Here is a 19,758-nt window from a genome sequence, read left to right as displayed (position 1 = left end):
AACGCAAATAGATAAATAACAAATACCGGTTGCAAAAGGCCTCAAGAACTCAAAATAAAAAAGAATTTGAACTTTCTTTTCTCGGAGATTGAATCAAGTCAAGGTTCTTACCTTCAGCAGAATAAATGGAGAACCAAACAAAATGATTTTTTCAGTGAGAGACAGATAAAGTGATAACGAATTTACAATGCATAGAAAACTAACAAAAAGAAGCGAAGTGAGTAGGTGACGATCAGACGGGCGGTAAGGGCTTGAGAGTGAGCCAGCGTGTTAATTACTTATGGTTTTAGAATGCTAAGCACGAGTGACTTACAGGGGCGCCTAATCCCATCTCCTATTGTATGACGTATGAGCACTCCATCATCCTGTTGCCGAATCGGGATTTGCTCCTTGCATAGCGCACCTCACACCGAGTTTATTCTCGATTTTAGCCGCGGTAGACACTGTCCGGTTCGGAACTGTTCCTCAAAAAGCGCGCCTCACACTAATCTGATGCGAGGTTTAGGTGTTGTTTGGCGCGTCTTTTTGTACAGTTTTTCGGCTGTTTATAAGCCGGAAAGACCGAAAATCGATCTATTCCCGTTTTGCACGCAAAAAATCTAGCCACCAAAAGATGTGGTGTCAAAAAAACGTGCGAAAGTCATTTCGAGTTGATTTCGAGAAGCTCTAAATAAAGTTTCTCATGCCACATGGAAATACATGCATCAGCCAAACGGTCTTCAGACTGTTCAGATCTTATGTCAAAAGTTCAATGTGTTTATTAATTATCAGAGCTACGAGAATATCTTTTCAAAAAGACTTGCCAAACGAGCCCTTAATTAGCCACGTGAGCTTCACCAAGGAATGTTAATTAAAAGTTGATTACAGGTTTGACATCCATAACAATTTGTTGTATAAAAATCTGATGTAAGCACCAAATGGAAAAATATATTCACACCAGAATTTTTTTTCTCTTTCGCTTTCCCTCTCCCTCTCCCTTCTCTCCTATTCCTAATAACCCCCCCCCCCAACCCCAATTCCCAAGAATTGGTATCAATTGGAAGTTGGAAGGTTCCTTGACAGTAAGGAATTTGATCAAGGAGGTAGGTTCTTTGACAACAAGGCAAGAGCAGCAAGAACAATTGCATGGGAAGACTATGGCCAGCTAAGTTCAATGGAGAAGATTTAAAGGGATGGTTATATAAATGTGACTATTTCTTCCTAATTGATGAGACACCTATTGACATATTGACACCAAGGTGAGATTAGCCTCCATTCATTTGGAAGGAAAAGCTTTGCAATGGCATCAAGCTTATATCAAATCTAGGTTTACAACATGTTGAATTGAGAGGGGACATTCAATTGTCTATAAGAATGTTTCAACCCAAAACTTTACAACATGTTGAAGGGAAGAGAGATCCATTATATGGATGGCCGAACCATGCAGGGTGGCTAGGCAAATTTTCAAAAACTTCTTTCTCCTTTCCGGGAATCCTATTCATTGATTTAGAAAAACTGCATTTTTCAAGGTTCGTTCTTGAAACAAAAAGGGCATACACTGTCTAACACATGCAACTTTCTTGGCAAAATTGCAGAAAGTTGCTATTGTTGCACAAAATAAGAGAGCTAAATTCTCACAAAGACTGCCTCAATTATTACCTAACCCCTCCCTTTCAAAACCAAACTCAAGCTCTGCCAATGTAATCCATAAATCAACCACACCCATCCACAACCCTGCAACCAATCCACTTACCAACAAGAAACCCACCTTACTTGATAAACCCCACAAAATTATTACAACTACTTAAATGAATGAGAGAAGGTCTAAAGGGTTGTGCTATTTCTGTGATGAGGCATTTGTTCTTGGTCATAAATGCAAACAAAAGAGGCAATAATTATTCTTGAGGTACAAGGAGATGAAGAGGGCAACATTGAAGAAGAGATGACATTGACACCACAAATTTCAGTACATGCCTTGACTGGATCCCAGGCATTTCAAACTATGAGGATTAATGGCTACTACAATGCTAAACCACTACACATTCTTATAGATAGTGGGAGCACTCATAATTTCTTGGATGTACATGTCACTAGAAAATTGGCTGCAAGATATCTACTAGGGGACATCTTTCTGTGGCAATAGCTTATGGGAGTAGGATGTTCAGTATTGCTATATGCAAAGATTTTTGTGAAAATCCAAAACACTAGCTTCAAGGCTAACATAATGTTGATTCCATTAGGGGGTTGCGACATGGTGCTTGGAATTCAATGGCTCTCTACGATGGACCCTATAGTATGGGATTTTCAACAGCTCAAAATGGAATTCTCCATTAATGGCAAAAGGCATGTTCCACGAGGTTCTTCTTCTATCCTCAAAATGCTAACAAAAGCATTTTGCCAAGCTATTACATTCTCCTCAGACATCTATGTTGCAGCTTTGTGTTTTGCAAGTGGAAGAAAATCCTTCACAACATTCTTTTCATTACACACATCCCCCAATAATGAGGTACATTCTTCTATCTCTCAATTATTGAATGAATATCAAGACATTTTTTATGAACCTCAGTCCTTACCCCCTTATAAACCTCCTTTGACCAATAGGATACCCCTAAATGAAGGCACCACTCCTGTAAACAAGAGACCATACAAATATACCTTGGTTCAAAAAGATATCATTGATACGTTAACCCAAGAAATGTTGGATTATGGGGGTCATCCAACCAAGCAATAGTCCCTTTGCATCTCCAGTTGTTTTGGTTAGCAAAAAAGATGGAAGTTGGAGGCTTTGTATGGACTATAGAGAATTAAACAAAAACTACCATCGAGGATAAATTTCCAATCCTTGTTGTAGAAGAGCTTTTTGATGAATTGGAGGGACCCAATATTTACTAAAAAATTGATCTTAGATCTGGATATTATCAAATTAGAATGCACTTGACATATATACATAAAACTGCTTTCAAAGCCCATTTGGTAGGGATGGCAATTTTACCTGCAAAACCAAGTCCTCAATCCGACCCACCCCGAACGGGGCAGATTTCCCCAGTCGCAAATGCACACGGGACGGGTTTGGGGAATTTTCTTTGGCCTCAAACCGGGGACGAGGTGGGGATGGGGTCTACTTATAAATCCCCGAACCCGCCCCAATCCTGGTTGTGAATTATAGGTATACCCTTTTATATATAATGTATTAATTAAGGTATTAGGTTAGGAGTTAGAACTTTTGCTTATTTCGTCTTCCTTCAACCTTCGCACATACAGAGACTCAGAGAGTCACTAAGTCTTCCTTCAACCTTTGCACAATCATTGACTGTTGGATGCCGCCACCGTCATAGCACAGAGGAACCGCCAACCACCGACTACTGTAGCATAGAGGAACCGCGGACCGCCGCACGACCGTAGTGTTTCACTCTTCAGTCTTCATCTTCGAGACTTCTCACATTCTCAGTCCGGTAGTTTTCCTTCAATCTTCACAGTGAATTAGTCATTCACTCTTCTTACTTTCTCCATTTGTAACAGATCTAACAGTCCAGTTTGTAATAGATCAATAGTGGTTCTTAGCTTTTTCTTCCTTTCTTGCTCTAGCGATAATAGACCATTGGGCGCCACCATCTCCGTAGCAGTAGACTTCCCAGTCTTCCTTTGTTCTTCAATCTTCACTGTATTTCTAGGCAGGTACATGTCAGGGATTCCCGATCCCCGAAGGGGCCGAGGATGGGGGTTGAATCTTTACCCTGATACCGGGGATGGGGCGGGGACGGGTGCGGGGATTTTAGCCACGGGGCGTGGATGGGGAGGTGGTGCCCCGCCCCATATCCACCCCGATGCCATCCCTACCATTTGGGCCATTATGAATTTGTGGTGATGTCTTTTGGGCTCACTAGTGCACCCTTTACCTTTCAAAGTTTAATGAATTATGTGTTCCAACCACATTTAAGGATGTTTGTACTAGTGTTCCTTAACGACATCTTAGTTTATAGTGCTAGTTTGGACCAACAACTCATACATCTCAAAGTTGTTTTCACTATCATGAGAAATAACTCTCTTTTTTCCAGAAGAAAATGTTCTTTTGGAGTTGATCAGATTGAATGATTGGGGCATTACTATTATCGAGGGTTTGTGCAGAACTATGGAAAAATTAGAAAACCTTTGATTGATCTACTAAAAAAGATGGGTTCCAATGGAATGAAACAACAACAATAGCATTTTAGCAACTCAAAACTGCCATGATATCAACTCTTGTCTTAGCATTACCTAACTACTCCAAGTTGTTTGTTATAAAAACAGATGCATCAGGCTACGGTGTGGGAGCGATTCTTATGCAAGATGGGCATCCTATCACTTATATTAGTAAGGTCTTAGCTCCTAAACACATGGTTTTATTAGTATATGAAAGAGAACTACTTTCCATAGTGTATGCAATCAACAAATGGAGCCAATATTTAATGGGAAGGCACTTCATTATTAGAACAAACCATAAAAGCATCAAATTTTTACTAGAGTGGAAAATCTCCACCCCTTTTCAACAATTCTGGTTAGCAAAACTTTTGGAGTATGACTATGAGATATCTACAAGCAAGGGAAATAGAATGTAGCAGTTGATGCCCTTTCTAGAGTACCAGGAACTGATATGATGCTTATGTCTTTATCCACTATTTCTATTTATCTATATCTACAAATCCAAGATAGTTGGAAGCAAGACCCCAAGTTACAATATTTTATTTCCCGGTTGGCAAGGTGACCTATATTCTCATCCTATTTACTCTTGATAGCTTCCCAACACTAAGGCTCAAACTTCTAATCTATTTCCATGCCTCTTCAAATGGTGGACACTTCGGTATAGAAGCCACTACTAAAGAACTATCTACATTATTCTATTGGAAGGGGCTTAGGAAAGATGTTAAACATTTTTTTAGGAAGTGTGATGTTTGCCAGAAATTCAAATATGATAATATTGCTTCACCTAGCATTCTACAACCTATATCAATTCCTCAAATGGTGTGGGCAGACATTGCCATGGATTTTATCGAGGGCCTCTCTAAATCCCATGGTAAGGATGTCCTCATGGTGGTTATTGATCGTTTAAGCAAATATGCTCATTTCTTGGCTTTGTCACACCTATACACGACCCTTGTTGTAGCTCAAGCATTCATGGGTCATATTTTTAAACTTCATGGAATGCCTCAAAGCATAGTTAGTGATAGAGATACCATATTCCTGAGCAAACTTTGGCAAGAGTTGTCTACTGTCTAAGAGTTGATTTGAAGTTTGCTTCTTCCTATCACCCACAGACATATGGTTAATCAGAGGTTTCAAAATAGGTGTTTGGAGACTTACTTGAGATGTATGTGTTCAGACATGCCTTATGAATGGGCTCAGTGGTTATTTATGGCAAAATGGTGGTACAACACTACCTTTCATACAGCTACCCAAACCACCCTGTAGGTGTGTACAACTCACTCAGACCCTCAAAGAACACTCAGACACCAAGAATAACACTACAAAAACACTTACAAGCAGCCTATAGTCAACCTCCCACGCTACGATGAACTTACAATTCATCGTCACCGTCGCAATGAACCCACAACATGTTAAGCTGAACCGCGATAAACCCACAACCCACCAAGTGCAGTCAACACCCAAACCTAAACAAGTCTCAGAAAGACTCGACTAAAAGACCCAAGCACATTTGAGTGTGCAATGAAGCCACACTTGCGGTGACGTGCAGGAAATTCACACAAACCCATGACGTACATGTGCCCAAACACAGACAAACCCATGACAACGAAGCACCTTGCGAACCGCCATGAGGAATTAACAAAATATCGACTTTCGGATGGTGACATCATCATTGCCACATAGGATTAGTCATGGCACAAAAAATGATAGTAGTACATGTGAGTAATGAGGGATCTGGAGGATAAGGAAAGTTGATCATTGAGAATATCTTTATGAGACACGTGGTGATACCTCAACAACATATCCAATAATTGCCAATGAGCCAAATATTCCCTTCCCCGATACAAAGCGAATATTCTCGTCTCCTACCTTTTAGGATCTCGGGACCTTCTCCATAAATAGAGGGTCCTCCTCGTGTTAGACATCATTGAATCTTGAGCATTTCGCTACCAACACTCTCGAGTTTCCACAACCCCCTCATTTCCTAATCCCTTACCAAAAGGCTTTTGTCTTCCTTGAAGGCTCTTCTTCATCTTTCAAAAAGACCACTCCTCAATCTAGCCTTACACCTCAGTCCTACACACCCTATATGAAATGCTCTATGGCCAGCCCCTGCCTCTTCATCTACCATACCTCCTTGGTGAATCTATTGCGGAAGTGGTTGATAGGAGTTTGCAATAGAGGGAAACTTTCACTCAATTGCTTAAATACCATCTTTGTAGGGCTCATAACAGAATGGTTTAGTTGGCTAGTAAGCATAGGAGTGATCGCTAGTTTAGTATTGGAGATTGGGTATACCTTAAACTTCAACTTTACCAGCAACTTTCTATGGCAACTAGACCAACTCCTAAGCTTTCTCCTAGGTGCTATAGTCCCTATAAGATTATGGACAAAGTGGGCGCAATAGCCTATAGGTTGGAGCTCCCTTCTCAAGCTAAAGTTCATCCCATTTTCCATGTATCTCAATTGAAAAGATAACTTAATCCTCCAACCATTTTGTGCCCTCTACCTCCTTTCATGACTACTTGTGTATCTTCTGAACCTGAAGCTGTCTTAGACAAGCGTATGGTTAAAAGGGGTAATAAGGCTGCTACACAGTTATTGATCAAATGGAAAGGACTACCACTTGAAGACTCAACTGGGAATATTTCTTTGATATCTCCAATAGATATCCACAATTCAACCCTTGAGGACAAGGGTACTTTGGAGGGGGACGTATTGATGCAAGATTTAATTGCCCACATGAGCTTCATGAAGGAATGTTAGTTAGGAGTGGGTTATAGGTGTTGACAAATGTAACAACTTGTTGTATAAAAATCTGATGTAAACACCAAATTGAAAAATATATTTATACCAGAATTTTCTTTCTCTTTCTCTTCCTCTTCCTCTTCCCCTTTCCCTCTCCCTTCCTCTCTCTTATTTGTAGTAATTTCCCCCCAAGAACTCTCGAGAACTATTCTTGACTACAATTCTCCTGAATTCTTGAAGCCCAATTCCCAAGAATTGGTATCACAATCTCATGGCATGTTTCAGTTGTGCATTGGGAACATTTCTCCATAAATATTTACAATTACGAAGATGTTCCAGATGCACAACTAAAACATGTTGTGAGATTGGTGTGAGGTGCAATCAGTGAGAAGTAAATCCAATCTCTATTTTCCTTCCTCGGCCATAATGGGGATTCTGGATCTGCTCTCATAGCATGCTCTGCACACCGATCTCACAATATGTTGCAACCACACATTAGGAACATCTCTTGTATTTGTATATTATTATTGAGGAGAGATGGCTGCGATGGTTATGAAGTTAGTGTAAGGAGCGCTCTATGAGGAGCAAATCCCAATTCCATAATGGGACAATCCCCAATTCTTAGATTTTCATTTTCCCTTTTTATCTTGTAGAAAAGATCTGAAGTGGTAATCGGTAAAACCTGTGTACGATAACTACTCTGCAAACCAAGGATATCAAAGGAACTTGGCTAAAATTAATTCTATTAATAGGTGATAAAATTGGAGAAAGTAGACCAAGGGTAATTTGTTTGCTCTTAATTCTTAATTCTTAAGAAGTGAAGAGCAACAATTTTATGGTGGGTCTCAATTCCATGGTGAAAGGGTGTTGAAATGTGCTTTGTAGGTAGGAGATGAATTGGATCAGATCCGGTAAAGGGTATATCTGATATGATCCATTTAAGAACCCCAACTAATTTGAGTCTGATAAGAATCCACTAGATTTTTCAAGAGGATGATTTGAATTCAAATTTGAATACCTTGTCCGTTATCCGATTCGATTAGACATGTAATTAAAAAACCTGATGATATAATATAAATAATACATTATATTATTTGTATAATCTTATAATTGATGAGGGATAATTTGGCCCTATAGTGACATCGTGCCACATAGCGCTTTCGAACTATTGCATAACACCTTGATGCCACATAAGCAGTGACACATCCTTACCAAGTCAATCGGAATCGCCTCGTATTCACCTCGGACACACCTTGGCTAGGGCCGAGGAGGGGATGGCCTTATGTGGCATACGCACCTTGGTAGAGTGGACCGACAACCTCAATAACAGTAGACCAAGGACCTCAATAGGAGGGCCAACCTCCTGTCAAGCACTTATCGACTTGGCTGAGGCCCAAGGTGGCAACCTACGCGACATGGCAATCGGATTCCGCTACGTGTGACCTATCGCATCCGAGTCATCTGGGATCACGTCGCCTGATTGATAAAACTAACTTCCATGCTGCTTGCTTCAGAGATAATTGGATAAGACTTACCGCTATCCACTAAAACCATCTCCGAGGGTGGCGGGCCGATTAGCCATATCCTTATGTTGATCTCTAACGCGCTATGCCTACCCATGCCTATATAAAGGCACCTTCTTCAACCACATAAGGTATGCACAGTTATGCACTAAAATTGCTCTTGCATTCTTAGCTCTCTACTCTTTTCTCACTCTCATCACTGACTTAAGCATCGAAGTGCTCACCTCGGGTACTCTGACATTGTTCTTTTGCAACTCGGCCTACCGACCTCGCTAGCCAGATGTCTGAGCTATCCTCCAGTAGGGAGCTGCCAGATCACGCACCATCAATAATATATTATAATATAACACATATAACATATAGTTATATAAATAATGGATAGGATCCGATCATGTTGGTGAATCAAATTGGGGTATATTCGAATTTGATATCCATTAACTAAGGTGTCATTTGGCAAGTCTTCTTTTGGCAGACCTGGTAGCCAAAAGATGATGTGAGCTTTTGCATTAAGATCTTAGCAGCTTAAAGACTATTTGGTTAAGGTGCATCTTCCCACACTTCTTTCCGCATGAAGACACAATAAAAAAGTTGAAAAGCTCCATTTGGAGCTTCCCGAAAATAGCCCAAAACGGGTTTAATGCGTCTTTTTAGGGTAGCATCATTTGGTGGATAGATATTTTCTCAACCAAACGGGAAAAGGCAAAAACACGACCTGTCGAGTTTCTACACAACCAGCAAACCACACGAAAAGATGCGTCAAACAGGGCCTAAGCGGTTTGACTTTTCTTATCTAATTTGATTTGTTAGGATCAAGGAGGTGTTTGAATTTGGAATCAAATCGGATATGATCCGACTTATTTGCACCCTAGGAGATCCAAACTCCACTTTAAGAGCCATTAAGAAAGTTCGATCACCATTTCACATTCAATCTTAACATGTTAGTCTATAAAGATTGGTAGCATATTTACTATTTTTATTTTTCAAAAATATTCCCACTTCCTCCCTTTAGGCCCCACATGGAATAATGATAATGATAACAACAACAACAACAACAACAACAACAACAACAACAACAATAATAATAATAATAATAATTTATGAATTTATTCTTTAATTATTGTATTGTCTAGTAATGATTATTTTATTATTTATTATTTATTTAATAATTAATATTTATTTAATTTTATTAATAATTATTTATTTATAATTACTAGATATGGATTTTATTAAAACCATTATGTAGTTGTTTATTTTAAATATTTAATAATAATTATTTAAATATATAATGATTATGTAACAAATGTCTGATAACAATACATAATCAATTGATTAATTATGTAATTATTTTATTTAATTATTTAATATTTTCTTTAGTTAAAATAATTATTATCTTAATTAAGAAAAAACTATTTTAGTTAACTAATTTTTATTTAACAATAGTTTTATGGTTAATTATTTTAAGTACTAAATTACAGTTTTATTTAATGAGTTATTTTAATTAATGTTTAAATCCTCAATTCTTTAAACATTATTTAATTATTAATACTTTTCATCAATTTTACTATTTATTAATCATTTTACACTCGTTTTAATTAGTTTTTAACTAGCTTATTAAATAGTTCAACAAACTTTTCTCATGTAAGCATTTTCTCTGTTTTGTCATGGTATTAGAGGCCATGGATTTTTCATGAAATCGTCTTTGTCTTGCTTTTGATGACATTGTTAATGCTGGCAGATTCATCATCATCTTGAGCTACGGAAACCTCATCATCACACTACCTTTCACCCGTCAGACAATCTTGGAGCGATCCTTGCATATCAATATGCACAATACTAATACCGTGGATTTTAGTCCGTATTGATTGACCGATGCTCCTTGATTATATATTACTAGTGGCGACTTGTGTGTTGCACGCGCTTTATCAAATAACAAGTTATGAAATATCTAATTAGACATCTTATTCTAAGCATTATTTTTTGGTTGGACAGGTTTTATTATTTTAGTAATTATTTAATTTTAATTATTAACTAATAAAGTTTAATTTTGGTAACTAAATAAACTATAAATTAAGTTATCAAGAAATCAAAATAATTTTTAAACTACAAATTATGTTATTAATAATGTAAGTTAAAAATTTAACTATTAATTAATAAATAATAGTAATACTTGCGTTAAACTTTAATTTAAATTAAAAATGAAACTCATAAGACTGTTTTGCTTCAATAATTTGAGTTACTATAGGTTATATGCATGGGTATTTCAAATGGATTAGGTTGACCCTCGTTTTGATAAAAAATGAGGCCAAAGAATACCTGCTACTTCTTCTTTGCCCATATGGTTAAAACAGGTACAAATAGCAATTTTTTTAAGCTTATTATTTAGTTATTATTTATAATCATGAACTAATGCATAGCACCCATACCGTATAGTTCCACTTTTAATATTAATTAGTTCTTCCCTTCTTTCATGGAAGGTTAAATGGCAAAATATAGGGATGCAAATGGATTAAATTGGATTTGATTTAGGGTGTATTTGAGTCCGACCCGAAGATCTAATCGGATCTTATAATTACTGATTCAAATTTGAATCCAATATGGATGTCAAATATTTGAATCTGATTTGATCCGATTTAATTGTTAAAAAATTAAAAAATTATTAAAAGAAAATAAAACATAACAATTTAAATAAAAGAAAAAATAATAAATACAAGTATTTTTTCAACTATTTTCGTCATATATATATATACACATATTTTTTATAAAAAATTACAAAAGTGCAATATACAATCTTATCCGATCCTTTTAGGGGTAATCTGAATTCGATCCAAAACTTTGAAATAAGAATATTTGAATCCGACAATATAGGACCAGATCAGATCATGTTCCAATCCATTTGCACCCCTAGCAAAATAAGATATCTCAGTATTCTACTGAAGCCAAATACCATGTTATGGTAATTGCCACCGAAGAACTGTTGTTGATCAAACACATGCTTTCTGATCTTAATGTTCATCTTTTGTCTCCTATATATTGCAGTCAATCATGTCTTACACGAAAAAACCAAACACATTGACATAGATTATCATTTTATTCGTGAACATATTCAGAATTCAATGTTCCTACAAACAATGACTACTAGGCATTTTCACCAAAGCATTAACTATTGATCAATTCAATCAGTTGTTCACCTGTTGGTTTAGTTTGGTTGCAGATCATTTGGCCAATTGAACTGACTTGGTTGAAATGGGAATTGGTTATTCGAAATTGGTTGACCATTAGTGAAAACCAACCAGCCCAGGTTGCACCAGTTTGGATTGATTTATTGGCTTGGTCAATTGGTTCAAAAGATTTAAATTAAAAAAAAATTCAATAATATTATTAAAAAGTTAAACTTAAAAAATAAATTTATAATATAAAATATTTTAAACTAGAAAATATGGAAAATTTCCACTTCCCACGACCCAACCTCTCAGGTTAGCATAATGACTGAATTGAATCCCGCCAAAAATAGTTGAAAACTGACAACTGAAAGTCGAATTGGTCATTTGGTCGGTTTGATGAACAGACCTAGTCGAGCCTTTGGAACTCGCGTGCTCAACTTGAAGGGGAGGTTATTACTTATTAGACAATGGTTAGCTTCGAGTGTTCAGGTTGTTGAGTTATGCAAATATTAGATTAGCAACACCTTATTCAAGCTCTTCATCTGGTGCCATGTGATGCCAAGGTTGTTGGATGCATCACCGTTGTAGATTAATACCGCAAATTTGGCCTTCGCTGCAAACATTGGACTTTTCCAGCTTTTCTTCGTCTTCTGATGGTCCTCAGAGAGAGAGAGGGAGATTTGGCTGGGCTCACCATGCTCCCATCCCATTTTTTCCGCTCAATATCTCTGATAAGCCATTCGAAATCTCTTGGGATCCCAATGAAAGTTTCTGTTTCTGCCATTACAGCTTGTTCATCAAACTTCTATTTTGTGGAAAAAACAGGAAGATTTGTCTAAATAAATTAAAGGGTAAAATTGGGTTTTAAAATATTAAGAGTCACGATATATATCACATGCAAATGGAATGTGATAAATAACTAATGAATGGCCAGTATTTATCATATTACATAATAAGGGTACTTTAAATAGGTTTTGAAAACCAAAGGTAAGTCATTTTCCCTTTTTCCAATAAAAAAACCTCATTACATATTCATTAAGATTGTATTCGGTTTGAAAGAAAATAAGGGAAGGGAAATAAAGAGGAACAGAAAAGTTTTCCCTTCCCTTATTTTCTTTCAAACCCTACACAGCCAAAAGATATACAAATTTACAACTATCACCTGATCATCCCTCGATTCCTATAACCTATGTACATATTCTTAATATAGGCAATTCATATTTTCCCTATTTACTTACCTTTGAAACCATTACAAAAAGATAAAACATTTCTAAAACATCTGGTTCCGAAATATATATAGTCCAGTCCGAAACCTGTCGGTCAAAGGACAAGCTATTTACAACTGCGGCTGCATCGGAGAAAATATCAACTGTCCAGATGGACTGATTTCCCTGCTACGTGGATGATTGATTTATTGGAATTAAAAATAGCCCGTTTCAGCTTTCTCAATGTTTTGATCGAAGGAACCATCTACATACACCGAAAAGTCATTCTTATTGCCACCCGCAGATTCAAATCAGCTGAAATCTACATGACTTGATTTGGTTCACAACTAAGGCACTCATACCTAGATACTTCAAGCAATTTATTGGGCGATTAACTTGTGATCATGTACTTCTGAATTTGTAGCATCCAACAGTAATCTGAATATGATCATATATTTGGCAACAAGTTTCTTCTTTTAGATCTTACGAAGATTACTGAAATTTGCCTCCTGCTAATTGTGGAGATAAATTTTCAATTGCATCAAGGGTTTATACCATTTGAGCAGATAACCACACTGCTAGCGCATATGGGAAAAACCCAACCTAGGAACTTTATTTGTGGACGCAAGGGATATTTTAAATGTTTCCCTTTTTGAGTTGCACAAGAATGAAACACAACTACTTACAGGCAAAAAATGTGGTTCATGTGGGGTAATAGTATATATACACACACACAATACAAAATTACAGTGAGCAAAAAAGAGGATACACGTGTGACCTAAACGACAGGACTAATATGTACATCTGATGAACCATACGACTGTAGAAACAACTAATTCATATTCTAAAAAGGTTAACAAGGCCCACAAAATAGATATCTAAAAGGCCAGAACAGCCTCTTATTCTCGCTCAAGGACACCTCCAGAACGATGTCTCTTAAAGTATTTCCTAACGAAGGATTCACCTATCCCGGGATATCTTTCTTTGATGAAGTTCTCCAGACATTTGAGATATGAAAAATCTTCTTGATGACCATTTGTCGAGACAATGTAGAAGCACCTGCTACTTTGAAAACTGCTGTGTTTATCTACCTATCAAATTAAATACCAGCTTTATTATAAAAACCAAATATAAAAAATTCTACAAATAATCTGCTAACAATCAGTGAGGGAACATTCAGCCTAGAGAAGAGAGGAAGCTGGTCACACTGGAGAACACATTCTGATTTTTCACATCTTTCAATCAGTATCATTTGACCTGTCTCAACAAGAAGATTTTCCAGGGTAAAATATGGCTACAAAGGAAGATGTTAGTCTGATAAAGATTATTTTACTAGCCAGTTACTTATTTCTATCCAAGAAGTTCAATCTATTAGATAGTTCAATAATCTAGTTGGGTTGACTACTGATGCAAAAACCATTCAGAATGTGGTGGAAGCTTTATTAATTGGATAGCTGGTTGAGGATAGCTGGTTTAATCAGTATTTAAGGTGCATATGTTTTTTAATAAGAAAATATATGAATTGATCTACAATAGACAGCAAAGCAATACTACTGCATGGCTATGATCAATATGTAAAACGTGGTTGATATGAGGCATGTGTTATATGTTCCAGAGACAGATTGCATTGAAAAATATTAATGTTTAAGTATTCTCTCCTTACAGATCAATTAATTACCATAAACTCAACAAGGTTTCAACTTTTATGTTCAACTCTGGTGTAAAATCTGACTCTAAAGTAACAAAAAAAGTACCTCAGAACTAATTTACAAACAAAACTACATGGAGCAAATTCAACCATCAATCAACTAAAACCTTGCATACATTATAGATTATGACTTTTGATGCATGTCATATTTTGTTTTTCATTTCAAGTGCATTGGTGAAAATAAAGATGTAGACAAGAAACCAAAAATAAGCGCATGTTAAAGACTAGAATATAGGGATGAAGTTTCTTGGTGTTCCATGATGCCATAAAATAAAAAAACATGGAAAATATAAACACAATATATTGCAATGCTGCATACCATAACATAATCAATTCCATCACCCATTTTTATGGCCTTATCTGGATGGTAGTTGAACACATTTTCTAATACAAATGACTGGTCTTCTATTGACAATCGATCACCATCATTGTACCTTCATCGGAGAAATAAGATGCTCTTGTCAGAACACATATATAAAATTGAAATGGCAAATGATACGGAAGACAAGAAAAAATGTGAGGAAAAGGGTTTGACCATACACCCTCAAAGTGTTGATTTAAAGAGCAAATATAGACACATTGAAAATTCTTTTTTAAGAATGTCTCGGTATTCAAAAGCAGGCACACATGAATCAGAACCCGTGTTCAGGAATCTGGAGTCAGGCTCAGCAAGAAGAAAAATGGGGAGGTAGAAGCTTTTATAGAAAAATATAACCTATTTAAATAGTTAATAGTTTTCTAATTCTAACATTATATACCTATAATATAAAAGAGGTTCAGTGCTTAATCTTTATTACTTAATAATGATTTTTTAAAAAAATGGCATTCATTGTGTATGCTAGCTATTCATTTATGTTCAATAAGCAATTAGATGAAGGAAAATATTTATCTTGAAGTGTGTCCATCGAGAGTAATTGAGTGCTAGAATTTGATGCATGCCTGACATGGACACTTTATCCACTTAGGAGAGTCCATGCAATACTGATAAAAAGGAGTCGATAAGAATTTAATTTAGATAATCTGAGTGATCAAAACAATGAGAATTACAGCATCAATTCACTTTGAAATGCCAATATTAGAAGATGCATCACCTATTTCCTATTCCCACTTTTCCTATCAAGTTTCCAGGCAGTCCTTAAGCTTTCCATTTATATAAAATGGTAATGCAATGTTCTTACTTTAAGCTAGGAAATCTTATTATACTCCCCTGAATGAAGCAATCATTTCCATTTAACAAATCCTGGTTGTTATTTTTATATGCAAGATAACAAATAATTAGCAACATTTTGAAATTATCTTGAGAGAGATCCATAGGAAATTACCTGGACTGGTGCATAATTCTTTTTATTGATTGCATAATTGGTTCAATTTTGGAAAGAATATTTTGTTCCTCAGATGTGAATACATCGAAGCGCTGTCTATTCACAGTGAAAATTCCACTTGAGTTGCAATCATTTCCACTATCCAATTTTCCAGGTGTTCTATTTTTCTTGTTCTTCCAATCTCCAGAACCCCAAGTACGTGAACTAGTTGGTTGTTTTAGTGGTTTTTTCATTACATTAGTACCCCAACCATGTGATTTGATAGGTGATCCACTGCTTTGACCCCACTGGAGATGTGCTTCACTGCCCTGTTGACTTGTTTGCTCTTCCCAGTTCTGTGACTTCATTGGTTCTTTCAATTCCCAGCCCTTAGTTTTGTTTTCATTTCTGCCCCCATCACTAGACTTGGGAGAATTCCAACCAAGTAAAGGTTGACTTTGCTGTTTAGGTGTCAGATTACTGTCCCAAGTAGTTGACTTCCCTTGTTCCCAGTCAACGGAGTCAAGTTGCTGTTCATTTCTGTCCCACCCACTCCTATCTGTTCCTAGAACTTGGTCTTTCCAAGTCTGTTGTTTGGCAATGGATTCTTTCAGTTTCCAGCCCTCAGTTTTCATTTCGTGTTTGGTCTTGTTGCTGGACGTTGAAGAACCCCAACCATGTGAAGGCTGACTTCCCTTTTGTGCTATACTAGTGGCCCACGTGCTCGACTCCATCTGTTGTGGCAAGTCAGATTGCTGATTGTTTCCACACCAGCCACTCCCATCTGTTTCTTTAGTCCATTCTTTCCAGGTATGTAATTTGATAGGTGAGTCTTTCAGTTGCCAGTCTTCAGTTCTCAATTCATTTTTGGTTCTTCCACTGGATTTTGGAGAACCCCAACCAAGACAAGGTTGAGTTCCCTGTTTTTGTGCTACATTTGTGTCACAAGTGGTTGAAACCCTCAGTTGTCCCCAATCACATTCCTGTTTGTTGTCATTCCAATCACTCCTGTTCACTCCTTCAGCCTGTCCTTCCCAAGTCGGTGATTTGACAGGTGGCTCTTTTGATTGCCAACCCTGAGTTTTTGTTTCACTTTTGGTTGTGTTACTGGACTTCAGGGAATCCCAATCAAGTGAGCATTGACTTCCCTGTTTTTGTTCCACAATAATGTTCCAATTGCTTCTCTCCCCCTGTTGTGTCAAGCTGGATTGTGGTTCATTTATTTCCCAGCTACTTTTGCCCACTTCTTCAACTTTTCCTTTCCAAGTCTGTAGCTTGACAGATGACTGTTTCAGTTGCCAGCCCTGAGTAACTTCTTTTCCGGTCCTGTCAACAGGTTCTGGAGAACCCCAACCAAGTGAACTTTTAGGTTGGCTTGCCTGTTTCTGTTCCATATTAGTATCCCAACTATGTAGTTCCCACTGTTGTCCTCCCTCAGGTTGCTTTTCATTTTTGTCCCAACCATTTATACCTTCTTTTTCAGCCTGTTTTCCCCAAGAATCTTCCCCTAAGCATCCATTATCATCAAAGACTGGTTTATTGAAACAAGTATTGACGTTTGGGGATAAACTCAACTCTCTCTCTTCATTCTCCAGCTCAAGATCATCAATTTCTTGACCTAAACATGTAGTAAAAGAATCTCCTTCATTTGACCCTCTCACCAACTGGAGAAAGTCATACACGTCTATTTCACCATCTTGATTCACTCCCATCTAACAGAAAAAGTACTAAAGAAATCAACCACAATATTATTAACTGAAAATAAAAAAATTGGGTCCTAATAACTCAAGATGAACAATTCATTAGTAAACCATAATTTCATTGTGTATTGAGAAACAGAAAATAAAATTAAATGAATTTTAAGCAACCTCTTTGTTGTTCCATAAAATTTGATTTAAAAGGCATGCCATAGGTGTGAGGTGCTTTTCAGGGCAGGTGCCTCACGTATGTAAAGGCACATGCACTTTAGCACAGCACCCACCCCTATGCCTAGGCGTGCCCCTCAGGCAAGGTGACCCAGGCGAGCACCTTACTGAAGTATCATTCCCCTACATTTGTTTATTATATAATAAATATATCTTATATTTAATTTATTTTGTTATTTCTAAACTTAAAGACAAGAAAACGAAAAGCCTACAACATTTTCTAACCAAAGGAGACAACGCCTAGAGTGTAAACTCGATGGGGAACTGTGCTATTCGAATTTGCTTCTTCTTCGTTATTTTTTCTCTACTGATTTTGCCACCAAAAAAGGGGATCCTCCTTCATCTTATATATATATATATATATATATATATATATATATATTTTAATTTTGGAACAAAAACAGGGGCTCTGCTCCATTCTTCTTCATCCACCATCTTCTTTCTTTATTTTCTTCTTTTAATTTTTCCCCACTGGTTTTGGAACCAAAACAGGGCAGCTCTTCGTCTTCCTCCTCCTCCATCTTTTTCTTTCTTTCTTTTTTTCTCCATGGGTTTTGGAACCAAAACAGGGGCTCCACCCCATTATTCCTCTTCCTCCTTTGTCTTATTCATCTTCTTCTTCTTTCTTTTTTTTATAATTTTTTTTCCATTGGTTTTGGAGCCAAAACAGGGCTCCACCCCATTCTTCCTCTTGTTTTTTATACTCCAAAACAGGGGCTCCGCCCCATTCTTATTTTCTATTTTACTCTTTGTTTTTTAATCCAATACAGATAATTATGTCTCTTTTTCTTTATCTTTTATTTAGTGTGTTAATTGGTTTGTAGCAGTTAGCTATGTTAATTGATTTATTTGTTATTATTATCTAGTGTCAACCCTGTTCCTGTGAGTAGCGGGAGTGGCGCAAGGGGATGGCAGAGAGGAGCCATGGCTCCCCCATGCCTTGAAAATCCCCACAATATCTATTTAAATCTTACCTCTTTTTTTGATCACTAAAAGAAGATATTTATTGATAATTATTGATAAATAAAGGGTGTCTTTACATCATTGAGTAGTCTTGGCTACCCCTTACAACAGGAGACAGAAAAACCCCAAAGATTTTGCTTTTCTATGTTACAACTGTGCCCAGAATACTTGTTCTCTGTTCACCACTTGTTTTGCCAACTGATCAGCTAGATTGTTGGCTGACCTTGGAACCCACTGAATTAATAACTGCAGGTCTTTTGATAATTTTCTAAATTTTTTTATCTCATTTCTGAACAACCATGGATGCTTTTCCTCTTTTCTCAATCAGCTTAGGATTACTTTAGAACCACCTTCAATTACCAACTTTTGAGAGCCTAATTCCACAGCTTTCTGTAGGCCGAATATGACTGCTTTCAGCTCCGCTCTTGTGGAATCCCCTTCCCTAATTGGTCCTGAGAACAATCCCAGAATTTCTCCCCTATCATTTCTTAAAACTCCACCTATCCCAGAAGGGCCTGGATTGCCAAAACTGCTGCCATCAAAATTCAATTTGAGGAGTTGTGGGTGGGGTCCATTGTGCTACTGTTTTTTTCCTTGGAAGAGGAAGAAGATGCAATCACCCCCCCACCCCCCCAATTTCGATAACATCACCAAAGGTGAAATCCAAGAATACAGTCATGGTCTTTACCCAATGTATTGCTTTAATCGCAATGCCTCCAAAAACAGCTTCTGCACTCCTTCTCTTCTCCTTGAAGATTCTGAAATTTCTTTCTCCCCAAATCATCCATAACGTTGCTGCTTGGAATAGACCACCTGCAACCAAAGAGCACAAAGATTTTCTTGGGTCCCTCTTTTTCTTGGCCCCCTACCCATGTTTACTAACTTTTGCCCCCCCCAATCCATGATTACTAGATTTTGGCCCCTCTCAAGAACAAATCCTTGCTCCGCCCCTGATGAGTGAGCTGTAAGTGCTCAGCAGTGACAGGTATAAAGTTTATTATTTATTTTGGAATTTGGGTTCACATTCAGGTAGAAATACATTTATTTCCTTCTTTTTTTTTTTTCA

The 19,758-nt window shown here is 37.1% G+C and overlaps 2 protein-coding genes across 12 annotated transcripts in view; both read right to left on the bottom strand.

Moving 5' to 3' along the window:
- PDS3 (phytoene desaturase 3) overlaps window positions 1-642 on the bottom strand; it is a 186,409-nt gene extending 185,767 nt beyond the window's left edge. For 4 of the 11 annotated variants that reach the window (XM_088949261.1, XM_088949263.1, XM_088949267.1 and 1 more), the window contains exon 1: window positions 112-311. The gene's annotated coding sequence lies outside the window, so the exon portion shown is untranslated. Of the gene's footprint in view, window positions 1-26; window positions 91-111 lie in introns of those variants that run through there. The other 7 variants (XM_088949264.1, XM_088949268.1, XM_088949260.1 and 4 more) reach the window with 5 other exon arrangements.
- Window positions 643-13,427: 12,785 nt separating this feature from the next.
- Window positions 13,428-19,758, bottom strand: part of NRPD1B (nuclear RNA polymerase D1B) — a 91,925-nt gene continuing 85,594 nt past the window's right edge. Inside the window, exons 16-21 of the mRNA XM_088949384.1 lie at window positions 19,344-19,505; window positions 19,032-19,144; window positions 17,673-17,726; window positions 15,826-17,516; window positions 14,823-14,937; window positions 13,428-13,886 (exon numbers count right to left, since the gene is read on the bottom strand). Coding sequence (XP_088805510.1) covers window positions 13,695-13,886; window positions 14,823-14,937; window positions 15,826-17,516; window positions 17,673-17,726; window positions 19,032-19,144; window positions 19,344-19,505 — 2,327 coding nt within the window. The 3' untranslated portion in view covers window positions 13,428-13,694. The remainder of the gene's footprint in view (window positions 13,887-14,822; window positions 14,938-15,825; window positions 17,517-17,672; window positions 17,727-19,031; window positions 19,145-19,343; window positions 19,506-19,758) is intronic.

The sequence above is a fragment of the Nelumbo lutea genome, chromosome 6 (assembly GCF_056320005.1).
Source record: "Nelumbo lutea isolate HS-2025 chromosome 6, American lotus-T2T, whole genome shotgun sequence".
Classification (NCBI taxonomy): Eukaryota; Viridiplantae; Streptophyta; class Magnoliopsida; order Proteales; family Nelumbonaceae; genus Nelumbo; species Nelumbo lutea.
Note: the sequence above shows the minus strand (reverse complement) of the source record. Positions and strands in the feature narration are given on the sequence as shown.